This window comes from Ictalurus furcatus, chromosome 2 (genome assembly GCF_023375685.1).
Source record: "Ictalurus furcatus strain D&B chromosome 2, Billie_1.0, whole genome shotgun sequence".
NCBI classification, from domain to species: domain Eukaryota; kingdom Metazoa; phylum Chordata; class Actinopteri; order Siluriformes; family Ictaluridae; genus Ictalurus; species Ictalurus furcatus.
In genome coordinates, this window is record NC_071256.1 from 30,107,670 (window position 1) to 30,121,052 (window position 13,383).

The window sequence follows — 13,383 nt, forward strand, 5'->3', positions numbered from 1 at the left end:
TCAGCATGCTTGAAATGCTACCTTTGTTTTTTTACTGGACACTATCGAACACTTTTTAATAAAAAAAAACAATCATTCACGGCCACAGCTTACTAACACAAGGGAACAGGTTCCTTATTTGTGGCCACAATTTAGTAAGGCATTGGAATGAGATAATTAAATCCTGGCCAAGACTTAGAAACGTGTGGAAATGAGATCATGACTTAGTAAGGCAAGGAAAAGAGATTATTTATCTGTGGCTACAGCTTATTAAACAAAAGTGTGTATTTCACAGGCTTTTTTTTCTGAATCCCAGCAGCAGCATGTCAACTCCTCACAGTATTAGTAAAGGCTGACTATAAGTTCAGCTGATGCTGTTTGCTTGTTGCATTCACCTGCAACACCTCGTTAAGTGCTGCACAGAAAATTAAATCGCTTTGATATTTGTTTGTAAATGAGACCTTTTAGCTCTACTCATGTTCGATGCATGGAAATCAAAGAAGGCTTTGGCTGAATGCATGTTGTGATGAAGTGACATGATGCAGAAAATCTGCGGTAATTTAAAAAAACCGCGAGCTCCTCCGAATACTGCGGAGTTTGCTTGATTTTGCGTTCCTGGAGGGACTGAAAATACAGTATATACATAATACCAACCGAATGTGCACACAATAATATAATAATAACAATCCATTCCAGTTGCAAAAGCAGGAAAGGAAAATCACAGCAAACACAAAATAGAAGTAATATATTCAATAATCGATTTTGTGTTCTTCACACTAGTGATGGAGGCTTGCGAAATGGAAGAAAAAAAAAAACGAACAATGCTCTACAGAAGATAGACTAGCACAGTATTATAAAGTTATGTCAGCACTTGTGTATGTACAAATTCTTATCAAGTTTTTATTTACAGTCAACAATTATGGTAACCCAACCCACCTTGATGTTAATTAACCTTTCCTTACTCTAGATAGTTGTTTTTCAGCCTTCTGTTTATGTTCCCACTGAGTCTCCCTGCCTACTTGAAATTTCTCCTCATCCATTCTAAGTTCGACCAAGAGTGTGTTCAGGGAGCGCTGACTATCCTGTACTACATAAGATAAGACTCTACCTTTAAACAAATTAAGAAATGTTCAGCAGAATCAAAGCTAATACTATATTACTTAGCTAATGCTAAGTTACTGACTGACCATTGTGCTAACCGAAACACCACGTAGAATTCTTTTTGCAACTGTCTTGTTTAGGGCCTACTGTAGCTCGGAAAATGTGTTTGGACCTGTGGGGCCCTCTGCTTCACCAGTACACCAATACAGATGGTACGCATGACCTTTATTTATCTGATGTGAATTAAACTAATAACTAATTGAGCCCACTGAAATACATAAGCACATATCTCCAGCTCTGGCACCATCTGGAACCCATTGAGTCAATTTAATGATTTGGAGTCAGCCGTGCTGGCAACAGTAACAGATCTGCCTCGTTTGGCCCAGACTCCTCCACTATCTAGGAAAGCATCATTGCTAATTGGTACAGATGTGTTATATTATTATTATATAGAAGTATATTTCTCTTGAGATCAGGTATCATTATCTAGTATAAAAGGACACTTTCACAGATTTTGCATATAAATTTAGCCAGATGTGCTTTTGAGCAAGATAGAAAACAAAAGTAATCAGCCCCAATACAAAATCAGCTCCCTGGGGGGTTTATGTACTTGTATAATCTCAGGGCTATGCCACCAGGAACTTAAGGCTCCCAGTAGGGCCATCCTTCAATAAACTCAAAATCTTGAGTAGCACAAACACTGTCCTGAGGTCCGCCATTGTAGTTTTGAATGCCTTGTGTGTTGTTTTGATGTACTCGAATGTATGCCTATAGACCTAACACGTAATACGCATGCGCATGACATCATCGTTTTCACAAATTCGTCTTTTTGTATGTTTACACGGACACGATAACGGGATTGTTTTCAAAAACGTGCACTTTGAAGCCTGTTTACAAAAGTTTGCATTTTCAGGCCACAAAACTCTGTTGCCATGTTAACAAACAGCCAAAACGCATAAAAAGTTTTCCGTTTTTAGTTGAAACCATTGTCGCATAAACAGCCCCTAAGTGGACCCTGCTGAGATTAGGGATCCAGGCCTGGGGGTGGTGTCCAAAGCCGAGCAGCTGGTAACTGGGCCGCTGACGTAACCCAAAATGGTGTGCTGGAGCCATCTTATGTGCTGACTACCTGCAAGATGATGGGTTGGTAAAGTGCAATGCTAGTTAGACATCAGACATGTGATAGACATGTCTAGCCTTACATGGACTAGATTGCTACAATAGAAATTGACTTTGGGAACTGGCTGGAACTCATAAGGGTACTTTGCATGTCTCTCTGGGGAAACCCTTAAAATTTATTTGTAGAATGTTCCTCTATCAGTTCCAAGTAGAACCATTTTAGAAAAACCCTTTACATGTAGTTTTTTTTTTTTTTTTTAATTTCTTTTGTGTAGCAACATGCATTTTTAAATATAAATTTGAATGTTTACATACACTAGGTGGCAGTGTTGTAGAATATATTCAGAGATGGAAGACAAGGGACTCCAAGCACAGCTTGAATGCATTACAATCATGTAATCAGCAGTTGTCTATGCTTTTTTTGTTGTGTAAGTTAGAGTTAGAAGCTCAGTCAGACCAAATTGTTTGTTTTCGCTTTTCTTCACTTGGTTTGACAGAAACAGTATATGACATTGTGCTGTACAGCAGGAGTGTGCAATTTCTGGGCTGGAGTCCAGCATGGTTTGATGGCTTCCTGCCTCATAGACACTTGATTCAATTCGCAAGTTCATTACTAAGTTTAGAAAGTGGTATGGATTTTATGGCCCATTATATACATTATGAAGTTGTCTGATATTGGGAAAACTAGATTCTATGTTATGTGTTTCTTCATAAAAATAAAAATAAAAAACAACATCTGATATCCATCCATCCATTTTCCATACCGCTTCTCCTAAAAAGGGTCATGAGGGAGCCTGAAGCCTATCCCAGGGAACTCAGGACACAAGGCAGGGGACATCCTGGACAGGGTGCCAACCCATTGCAGGGTGCCATCACACACACCCATTCATACACTTCAGACAATTTGGAAATGCCAATCAGCCTACAACATATGTCTTTGGACTGCGGATGAAACCGGAGTACGCAGAGGAAACCCCTGAAGCACAGGGAAACCATACAAACTCATCGCACTGAGGGTGGAGGACGGATTTGAACCCCCAACCCCAGAGGTGCAAGCCACCATAGCCCCAACATCTGATATGTAGAGAAGAAACATGATTGATTTCTCATAGGCTATGTCTGAATATCCCTACTACCCTGCTATATAGTAATCGAAAATCAGTACTCCAAAGGAGTAGTATGTCCAAATTCTCAGTATTCATAAAACAGTAGGCAAGGAATACCCGGATGACCTACTTCTTCCGCTGAGATTACGCAGTATGGAAGCGATGCACACTGCGCTATCCCATAAGGCAACGGGACTGGCACAGAAGAGCTGAAGAATCAAATATGGCAGAAGGCAGCGCATCGGCGCTTTTTATGTTGTCACATGACAAAGCCAAGATGGCGGATACATATACTGATCAATACATACTGTATCAATGGCCAAGCAGTAGGTACTGTCACAGTACGCGATTTCGGACGCAGCTATACTCTATCCTTATCTCAGTGATTACTGCAAATTCCCTGTGTTTTATATACTACATGCTGTAAGAATGAGAGTGTGTTGCTGAACAACTCAGCCAGTGACATAAATGGAAACACAGAGCAATCTTCACTTGATTTCCACTGAATTTCTCAATATAGAGAGGTACAAATTGGTATTCTTTAGAGATGCAGAGAAACGATGCGCAGCCTTAGAGCAATGCATTCATTTGTATTTCCAAATTTTACATAAACACTTCATACAAATGTAGTAATCACAAATCCTCAAAAGTACAACACTCAATAAATATCCAAATAACACAGTAATATAAACTGACACTCACACCATTGGGCATGCAGACCAGACAAAAAAAAGGAAAACAAACATATAAATATCATTAGCAAATGGGACTTCAAAATTACAAGAATTACAGCCCTGGAAAACATTGTTGGGGCATGCTTTATAATGCTGTAAACATTTCCTCATGCTACAAAACAGATGGTTGGTCGTGTTTATATGAGAGTGCCAGTATTTACAAGGGTTCTGAAAGAAGGAAGGCTAATTTAGGACTGGAATCCACTCCAGTTTTTATCAGTTCTGAGATGGTTTATGAGTAACAGTCCTGATGTCCAATTAATACATTCAGTGTCCAAAAACATTAATGAGAAACTTGACCCTTAAGCTTCCTGTGTCATTTTGAAACGATATAAATTTGACTGCAGGCACCTTGCTTGTTTTCCTACAGGCTGTTAATGTAGTGCATGTCTTTCCTAATTACTGAAGTGTTGAGAATAAAATACATTTTCTATTATATCCAATCAGAAGGATATGCTACATGGGATTCTCAGAAGATTAGAATTCATTTTATTGTTACAAAACGTATACAAAACGTGCAGCAATGATAGGGAGAGACTGACAGGTAAGGTCCAGCAATTAGTATGGAATAAAAAGGCAACTGACTGACAGTCCATCCCTTAAACTCTCCTGGTTATGAGCAAGGTGTGTTCAAGTAATACAGTATTTGTGCCGGTCATGAATATCGATCATGCATTGACTATGTATATGATGAGCGCGTACAGCATATAGTGCACAAAGTCTGAAGTGCGCAAATGCACTCTGAGTGCTCATCTTTAACTCCATGCAGCATTAAGTATTCACTGACATCCCCTGTAAGATCCTCACTCCTGGCAGGAGCTCTGAGGGAGTTCATTGGTCAGGACATGCCATCGCTCCACCCTCTGTCCCTTATTCCTCAGACAGTCCATCCAGTGGCGTAGAGCATCTCCCTGTGAGTGACAGCTCAGACATACTCCACCTGCCACCACACAGAGTGATTTTTATTAGAGCAGAGTTTGTCTCTACTGTATGTTCCTTTAGTCACAACAGATATCAAGGCAATTCCTCATTTGAAATGGATTTGAAATAATGGAGGCATACATTGTTATAATCATCTGAGGGGAAAAACACAGCATGAAAATAGTGTGGATTCAGGATTAACATCTCAATAATCAGCACAGTAGTGTGTCTTACCAGATCAATGCCATATGCACCAGTATGTTTTTGTTCTCACCTATAAAATCATTGGATCGACCCAGGTCATAGTCCCATACAGTGACCTCCAGCGTCTTACTGACCAGTTCTGTGAGAGAAATCTCATAAAAGAACTCCTGTCGGGCAAAAGCAGGAGGAAAATGATGAAAGTGAGTATTTTAAATCCTCAGATAAACAACGCGGTCGGAATTCAGTGGCAGCATGCTGTTGAATCAGAGTTCTGTGGGTGGCTTTTTGGTGTCACTGAGCGCCCTTGTATAGGCCTGCAGCCTCTGAGCTCTTGAGAAGATAGCAAATGGAAGCTGAGAGCACTAGTTCCAGATTACACAATGGAGAAGTCTAGTGTTGGGGACTACTGTGAGAATAGAAACGTGCCACTCAGTCTGCCTGATGATACTCACACCAGGCAAACGCCCACACACACCAGGCAAACGGTGATAGGCAATCGGGATGAGTGAGTTGAAGAGAAATGGCAGAAAAGACTAGATTGTCAATAACACTTAGCCTTCATTCTTGTAGAGCTTGTAATGGAGATACATGCCCACATGCACATGCATATACATTCTTAAATAATCTGCAACGGATATCGTAAGGTCGGTACCTCATTAAATTCTGGGTTAAGGGTCTTTTTAATCACGGCCGTTTTATGTTTTGATTTCTTTTGCACATCAGGCTTCAGATATCTGCAGTAGTAAAAAGAGGGAGAATGATGGAGATAAGCATAGACACAAACAAAGTGAAAGAGAAATAGAAAGACAGTTGCACGCCACTAACACACACACACACACACACACACACACACAGACAGAGACACATACACAAATATCGACTGAAGCACACAGCTATTTGCTTTTCTGCTTTTCCGGCTGTGTCCCACTGGCTTCCATAAAAATTTGATTTGCTTTATACACTGCTGATAACTGTCACTCCCTTCCCCCAAACAACACAACCACATACACACATTCTCACAACCCCTATCATGATCAAAGCCAAGATTCTTGTGTGTTTTATGTGTGTGTGTCTCTGTGTATGTGTATATGTGTGTGCATGTGTGTTTGGATGAGAGACAAAGATAAAATGACATGGACATGTGTGGGTGGGAGGCTTGTTGATTCTCTTGCCATTTTGCCCGAGGAAGGTATATTTATTTTAAAACATGATGTGGGAGAGAAACAGAGCGAATAGAAATATGTAAAGAAAACATGGGTGCATGATCCGAGCAATTAAGATTCCATTCCCCTGGTTCCGAGTTGTTATTTTTTCTCATACACTCGTCTATTCCCTAAAGACCGGTTTGAATGTTTCTTATAATCTTTTGACCTGAGCTGAAGAACCTGAGCTAAAATGTTTCCTTGCTGCTCAGTAAAATGGAATACAGATTAAATCATCCACCCACACCAGACATTTAATACACCAACACACTTTGCTCTTACGTTTTGACATAGGGATCAGAGAAGCCATTGACATCCATAGCGGCGAGGTGAGCACAACGCTGAACACCGACACACAGACCTCCTCGCTGGGCTTCTCCATCTCCCTCTACAGATGGAGGCAGGAACTGGAGCGACAGCAAAAGACGGCCTCTCTCCTCCAGACTGTGCAACTGCTCATGTTCCCACTGCAGAGAAAATAAGAGTAGGTGGAAAGTAAAGAGGAGGCAGTTTAGAGGTAGAAAATTCAGACTGGTGAGAGACAGTGAAGCCGAAAAGGGCACCAGTTAATCACCAGTGTCAGTAGTGACACACCAGGTGCTCGAGAATAATTAGCTATATTAAAAAAATCCTGATCCAGCAAGGACACCCATGGAGCAAATTAATAATTAAAATAAATTAACATTATTCCCAGAACGCATGAAACTTTTTTTGCCACATGGCCTTCCGTGCTGGTGTAAGTCCAATAAGAAAAGGAGACGTTGGAGACGTACGAATTAAATAAGTTGGTGCAACATAGCAGCAGTCCCAAGTGAGTTTAAAGAATTGCAGCTCTATTTTTCATACAAGGAGGATGTCAGGCCTTATGAGGTATATATATATATCAAATATGTTGATATATAATCTCATTTGTCTAGTAAACCAACAGTACCAATGTGATCTTAACAGTTAATCAAATTGTAAAAAACTTAATAATAATAATAATAATAATAATAATAATAATAATAAAAGCACATAGTGGTTAGCACATTTGCTTTGCACCTCCGGGATTGGGGGTTCGAATCCCGCCTCCTTTGTGCACAGAGCTTGTATGATCTCCCCGTTCTTTGGGGGTTTCCGCCTAATACTCTGGTTTCTTCTCTCAGTCCAAACACATGCGTTGTAGGCTGATTGGCATTTCTGCTTTGTCTGTAGTCTGTGAATGGGTGTCTGAGTGGGTGCGCGATTGTGCCTTGTGTTGGTTTGGCACCCCGTCCAGGGTGTCCCCCGCCTTGTGCCATGAGTTCCCTGGGATAGGCTCCAAACAACCCTGTGTGGGATAAGCAGTATGGAAAATGGATGGATGGATGGATAATAGTAATAATAATAATAATAATAATACCAACAACCAGCAGGCTAAAACTAAGTAAAAAGGATTAAATAAATCACAAAAAAAATGGTCAAATACAGCAAAATGAAAGCAAAACAAGAAATAGACTAATATAAAATATAAACAGGCAAACCTCAATACCAAGCAAATGCAGCTGAACATGTTTTAACAGTATCCTGTGACTCTGTGGGTATTTTGAGAGTACATTTCATAGTTTGGGCCTAAAACCAGAAAGCAGACTTATTCTAATTTTAAATCACAGTATGCCTTTTCAAATTAGATGGCGTTAATAGCTTCTATAGAGGTAAAGATAGCATCTTATTTTATACAAGACTTTGCTTATTCCAGGATATTGAAGCATTTTACTGATGTATTGCCAGAGGTGCTCTTCCTCGAGTTCAACACTGCAGTCCAATAGCTTATCCATCTTCAGATGCACATTGATAGCTGATAGATGACTAATTGGTGCAATTATTGAGAGGGTTTTTTTTTTTTTTTTTTTTTTTTTCCCAGATTAACTTGATTGGCTGCCTTAAACTGAAATGTAAATAAAATCCACAAGAACCTATTCAACTGTACAGTCAATGGCTGGATGAGAGAAGAAGAGACCTTTGAGATTTTTAACTAGTACTTTGAAGGTCTAAATAAAAATGTAAGACATAAAAAGTAAGGTGTCTTTCTTGGAAATAAAATTAATAAAATAATACATTTGGTAACAAAATACAATTACTCAAGTGCTTTCCACACCTGCCTGTGTCTCTGGCATATATACATATTGCCGTATTTAAAACTATAACAAGTGCTGTGATGAGCCCAGAAAGTTGACTGAATTAAGATTATTTATGTTATGATATTCAATCACCTGAATGGAGACTTTTCTTTTCTTTTCTTTTCATTTCTTTTTTAAACCTCAAAATGGCTATTTGGAGTGCAGTCTGGATTGATTTTCTTTAGCAAGAGCTGGATGAAAGCTGATTTATAGCAGTGGGAATAAATGCTTTATTAAAGTGATTGATTGACTGAAGTTTAGAACACAAGATTTGTTTGGAAAATGGTTGAAGATCAAAGGTGACTGGCATGACTGGGAGAACTCGAAAGCAAAATAATGAGCTTTAAGTTTAACTACTGCAAGGTTGGATTGAATCGTTTAAACTTCTTGCAGAAGCCACATTTCTTTTCAGGCAAGAGTTCTCAGTCTTTACTATTAAGGCAGATAAAGAATGAATGCTACAAACTTATTGTATTGGTGAGATGAGAGATGTTCAATTATTGTGTAATACTGTTCAATATTGTGTAATACTGAGGGTTATTTAATCTGTCAGTTGAATTTGCGGTTGATACTGTGGTCCTTGATCAAGCTGGAGAAGTATGATTTCTTTTCAAGCTTGATTTAATCATTTAAGTGACTCTTCTAGGTAACAGTTAGATCCGTATGTCTCCAAATACTTTGATATGATACTTTGATTTGATATTTAATTTGATACAATGACAGTAGTTTTTCTCCAGAGAACTTTGAATTTGCCTGATGCAGTTTTTCAGTTATGCAACAGTGCTATTCATTCTCTTAATTTCATTGGCATCACAGGACAAGAACGTACATAAACAGCATTCACAGAGATGACAGCAGTCAGCCTTGAGATAGTAGAGATGCTTGTCCTTCTAACAGGCTTAGTTTTGGAACACCAAGTGATGATAGCAAAGAAGATACAGAAATTGTTAGACGTTACAACATGTACTGTAAATGCTGTCTCGATGTGTGCCTCAGGTCCCCGTGACTAACTCTGGTGTATGTGGGGCTGAAAGTCAAAAGGAATAAAGCAACATTGTAAACTCAGTAGTTATGTGGTTATAGTTAGAGCATGCATCCATGTGATTGTTAAAATTACTGGTTATTTAAAGTTAGTGTTATTCATTATTAGCCCTGTGCCTAATACAGACTGATCCAGTGAACAGGGGAAGGGAAATTTGGCTGACTCTAAATTCTTTCCATTCACATCCAGCCCTCTCTAGGTAATCAATACTACTAAAACCATCAAGCCAAGACTGTGTGAGAAATAGGAAATTAAAGTCATTATCTTCAAAGAGCTGACCAACAGTCACAGATTTATTGGATAAAACTCATACATTCAACACAGCACTGCTGAGAAATAGGCTGCACAGCATTACTATCCTTAACATAACAAAATCTACAGTTCACCAGCCCACAGAGAGACCCTATAGATTAAAATCAGGATGTATCAGGAGAAAAATAAATCCAGACAAGGAGTGAAGAATATTAACAATGAGAACTTATCTTATGTGAAGACTGTTCCAGAGAATAAATCCAAATACTGTAAATACTGATCAGCCATAACATTAAAACCACAAGTGAAGTGAATAACATTGATTATCTTGTTATACTGGCACCTGTCAAGGGGTGGGCTGTATTAGGTAGCAAATGAACAGTCAGTTCTCACAGTTGAGGTACTGGAAGCAGGAAAATTGGGCAAGTGTAAGGATCTGAGCGACTCTGACAAGGGCCAAATTGTGATGGCTAGACTATTGGTCAGAGCATCTCCAAAACAAAAGGTCTTGTGGGGTGTTCCCAGTATGCAGTGTTTAGACCTACCAAAAGTGGTCCAAGGAAGGACGACCAGTGAACCGGCGACAGGGTTATGGGTGCTCAAGGCTCATTGATGTGTGTGAGAAGCGAAGGCTAGCCTCTCTGGTCCGATCCCACAGAAGAGCTACTGTAGCACAAATAGCTGAAAAAGTTAATGGCTATGACAGAAAGGTGTTGGAACACAGTGCATCGCAGCTTGCTGTGTATGGGGCCACGTAGCCACAGATCGGTCAGAGTGCCTATGCTGACCCCTGTCCACTGCAGAAAGAACCTACAATGGGAACGTGAGCATCAATAACTGGACCATGGGGCAATGGAAGAAGGTGGCCTGGTCTAATGAATCACGTTTTCTTTTATCGTTTTCTTTTCATTTTCAGTAGAAAATGAAAAATCTGGAGTAATTTTTTTCAACACTGACATTCAAGAGTGCAAACACTACTTGTCTGACTCCCTATATTTGATTCAAACACATTAAATTGTAGCAACAGAGCGCTTTTGCTGGTAAACTATGATTAATTCTAACTACCCAGGCTTGAACGACCTTCCTGAAGAATGTGGAAAGAATGTTAAAATGTAAAGTTATACAAAGATATAGAGATTCACTCCAATTCAATATGAAGCTAAATAGTTGATCAAATTATGATAATAAGGTTATGAATAGCATTAGCTGTTTCTTGTTCTACCTGTGTTCTGATATTGACATAGGTTTGTGTGCATGCTGCAATAGGTATAATTAAGCATAATATCAGTTTGGCATTAACACTGCGGGGCACTTTAACACTTATAATTCTCCATAAGGGATTCTGTTTGCAGGCTTTCCAGTTTCAATAGATCTGAAGAATTGGTGAAAAATACTGTATCCAGAGTTATTTTAATCATTTCTGAACTGTTTATGTTAATATGTCTTTGGAATATTTATAACCACACAAACAGGTGCCACTTCACATTGTGCCGCTTGACCTGGAGCCTTAAGTGTTTTCCTTTTCACTGTTAACATTTTCATTTAGGCTGCATACATCTAAATTCACCAGTTAAATTGGACTAAATGGATTATTGATTTGAATGTGGATGTGACCATTGGTTGCAGTCTCTAAAACTGGGACCTCTGCAATCTGTAATTTAGAACACTATAATGCTTTTATACAGATATGCAAACACACATACACACATGCACACACGCACACACGCACACGCACACATGCACATCATTAAAGCTTGACCGAGATCTATACAGAAGCCCATTTGTACACAGAGTTTAAAACCTCTGTGTTCTCCTTAATTAGCCCTGCGTCTGAGAGGGAGTGAACCAACAAATGAAGGGGGGCGGAGTGGTGGTGGTATTGAGGGGTGGAGATATTTGACTGATCCCACATAGTAGGGGGTTTTCTAACACACATTTCCAGCCCTGCCATTTCTATTTGCAATGATGTTAGCACTAGATGTTTTTTGAAGAAACTCAGTGGCACAGCTGTCCATAGTGAAAACTGAAGAGGTAAAGACATTTTTATATTGAGGCTGTCTTTTTCACCCTGTTCCTGTCTTGTTATTTTGGTGTCTCTTTACAAATCTGTCATTGGCTCTGTGCACACAAGGTCCAGGCAGAAAGACAAACAGAGAGAGAGAGAGAGAGAGAGAAAGAGAGAAAGAGAGAAAGAGAGCGAGAAAGAGTGAGACAGAGATAGAGAATGAATAATTCTAACATCCCCCACAACACTCACTGGCTCTCGCTGACTTGTTGCATCTCATTATTTCTACCTTTTTGTCATTTTGTCACACGATAATTTGTTTAATTATAGATGGCAGGTCTTAGCAGACAACATAGTTGATGCTGACTTCACCCATCTGTCACTCATGACATCTACTGCAGTCCAGCATCCTTGTTAGATCTTTCATGTGTATGTGTGCGTGCGTGTGTGTGTGTGTGTGTGTGTGTGTGTGTGTGTGTGTCTGCCAGACCTGTCTAGAAGCTTCGTTAATGTTACACACTGGGGACAGACACAAATTGCCTGCTGAATAATGACAGACAGAGTAGAGTCACCCTATCATGCACACCCTTCATATAAATATAAAACAAAAATCACACACACATACACACACACACACACACACACACACACACACACACACACACACACACACACACACATTGCCATCAGAGGGCACCAGCTCCACAACCAAGGGTCTGGCGGGCCTACCTTGCCCACGAAGGGGACACCAGGGAGAGAGCCACCTCAGGTGAGACACACACATTAACCCTGTCTCTTCCGTGTTTCACCAGGTCGTTCAAGAAGGAAATTCTGGTGTGAGCAAAAGGATGATGACCACTTAAAACACTTTTGGGGCCAGGTGCGGCAGATAGAGTGGATCAAACAGAACCCTGAGCAGTGCCTACCCACCGCCTATTTCCTAGTAAAAGGGGGACTACTCTGTTTCCAGACCAACCACCAGGGAAACCCCTGTGACCTCCTCATTGTCCCCTATTATAGGACCCAGATCTTAATTCACATGGCCCATCCACACCCACTGGGGAGCCATCAGGGGGCTCGGAACACCCTGGAGAAGTTGAGGGATCAGTTCCTCTGGCCTGGATGTAGAGGTCCGGGCAGTCTGTGGAAGGTGCCCCCAGTGTCAATGAACTGAGCCCCAAAAGCCAGCATCCACCCCCCCATTCCTTTCCTCATCATCGGCATGCCCTTTGAAAGGATTGGCATGGATCTCTTATGGCCGATGCCAAAGGCCACCCAGGGGCACGAGTACATCCTAGTCATCATGGACTACGCCATCAAGTACCCAGAGGTGGTGCCCCTGCAGAAAGCCACCTCCCACAGCATTGCAAATGAGCTCATGTTTTTGTTCAGCCACGTCGAGATCCCCAAGGACATCTTGACAGACCAAGGTACGACCTTTATGTTGAAATTAATGGTTGATCGTGTCGGCTGTTGCAAGTGAAGCACCTGAAAACATCCGTCTACCACCCCCACACAGAGGGCCTGGTGGAGAGGTTTAACCAGACCTTCAAGCGAATGCTGCGGCAGGTGGTAGACAA

At 40.5% G+C, this 13,383-nt stretch overlaps 1 protein-coding gene across 1 annotated transcript in view; it reads right to left on the reverse strand.

Annotated features, from left to right (window-relative positions):
• Window positions 1–3,465: 3,465 nt before the first annotated feature.
• The window catches only part of doc2a (double C2-like domains, alpha), a 39,387-nt gene continuing 29,469 nt past the window's right edge, over window positions 3,466–13,383 (reverse strand). The window contains exons 8-11 of the mRNA XM_053613751.1: window positions 6,649–6,833; window positions 5,817–5,898; window positions 5,235–5,331; window positions 3,466–4,979 (exon numbers count right to left, since the gene is read on the reverse strand). Of these exons, the coding sequence (XP_053469726.1) occupies window positions 4,843–4,979; window positions 5,235–5,331; window positions 5,817–5,898; window positions 6,649–6,833 (501 nt within the window). The 3' untranslated portion in view covers window positions 3,466–4,842. The remainder of the gene's footprint in view (window positions 4,980–5,234; window positions 5,332–5,816; window positions 5,899–6,648; window positions 6,834–13,383) is intronic.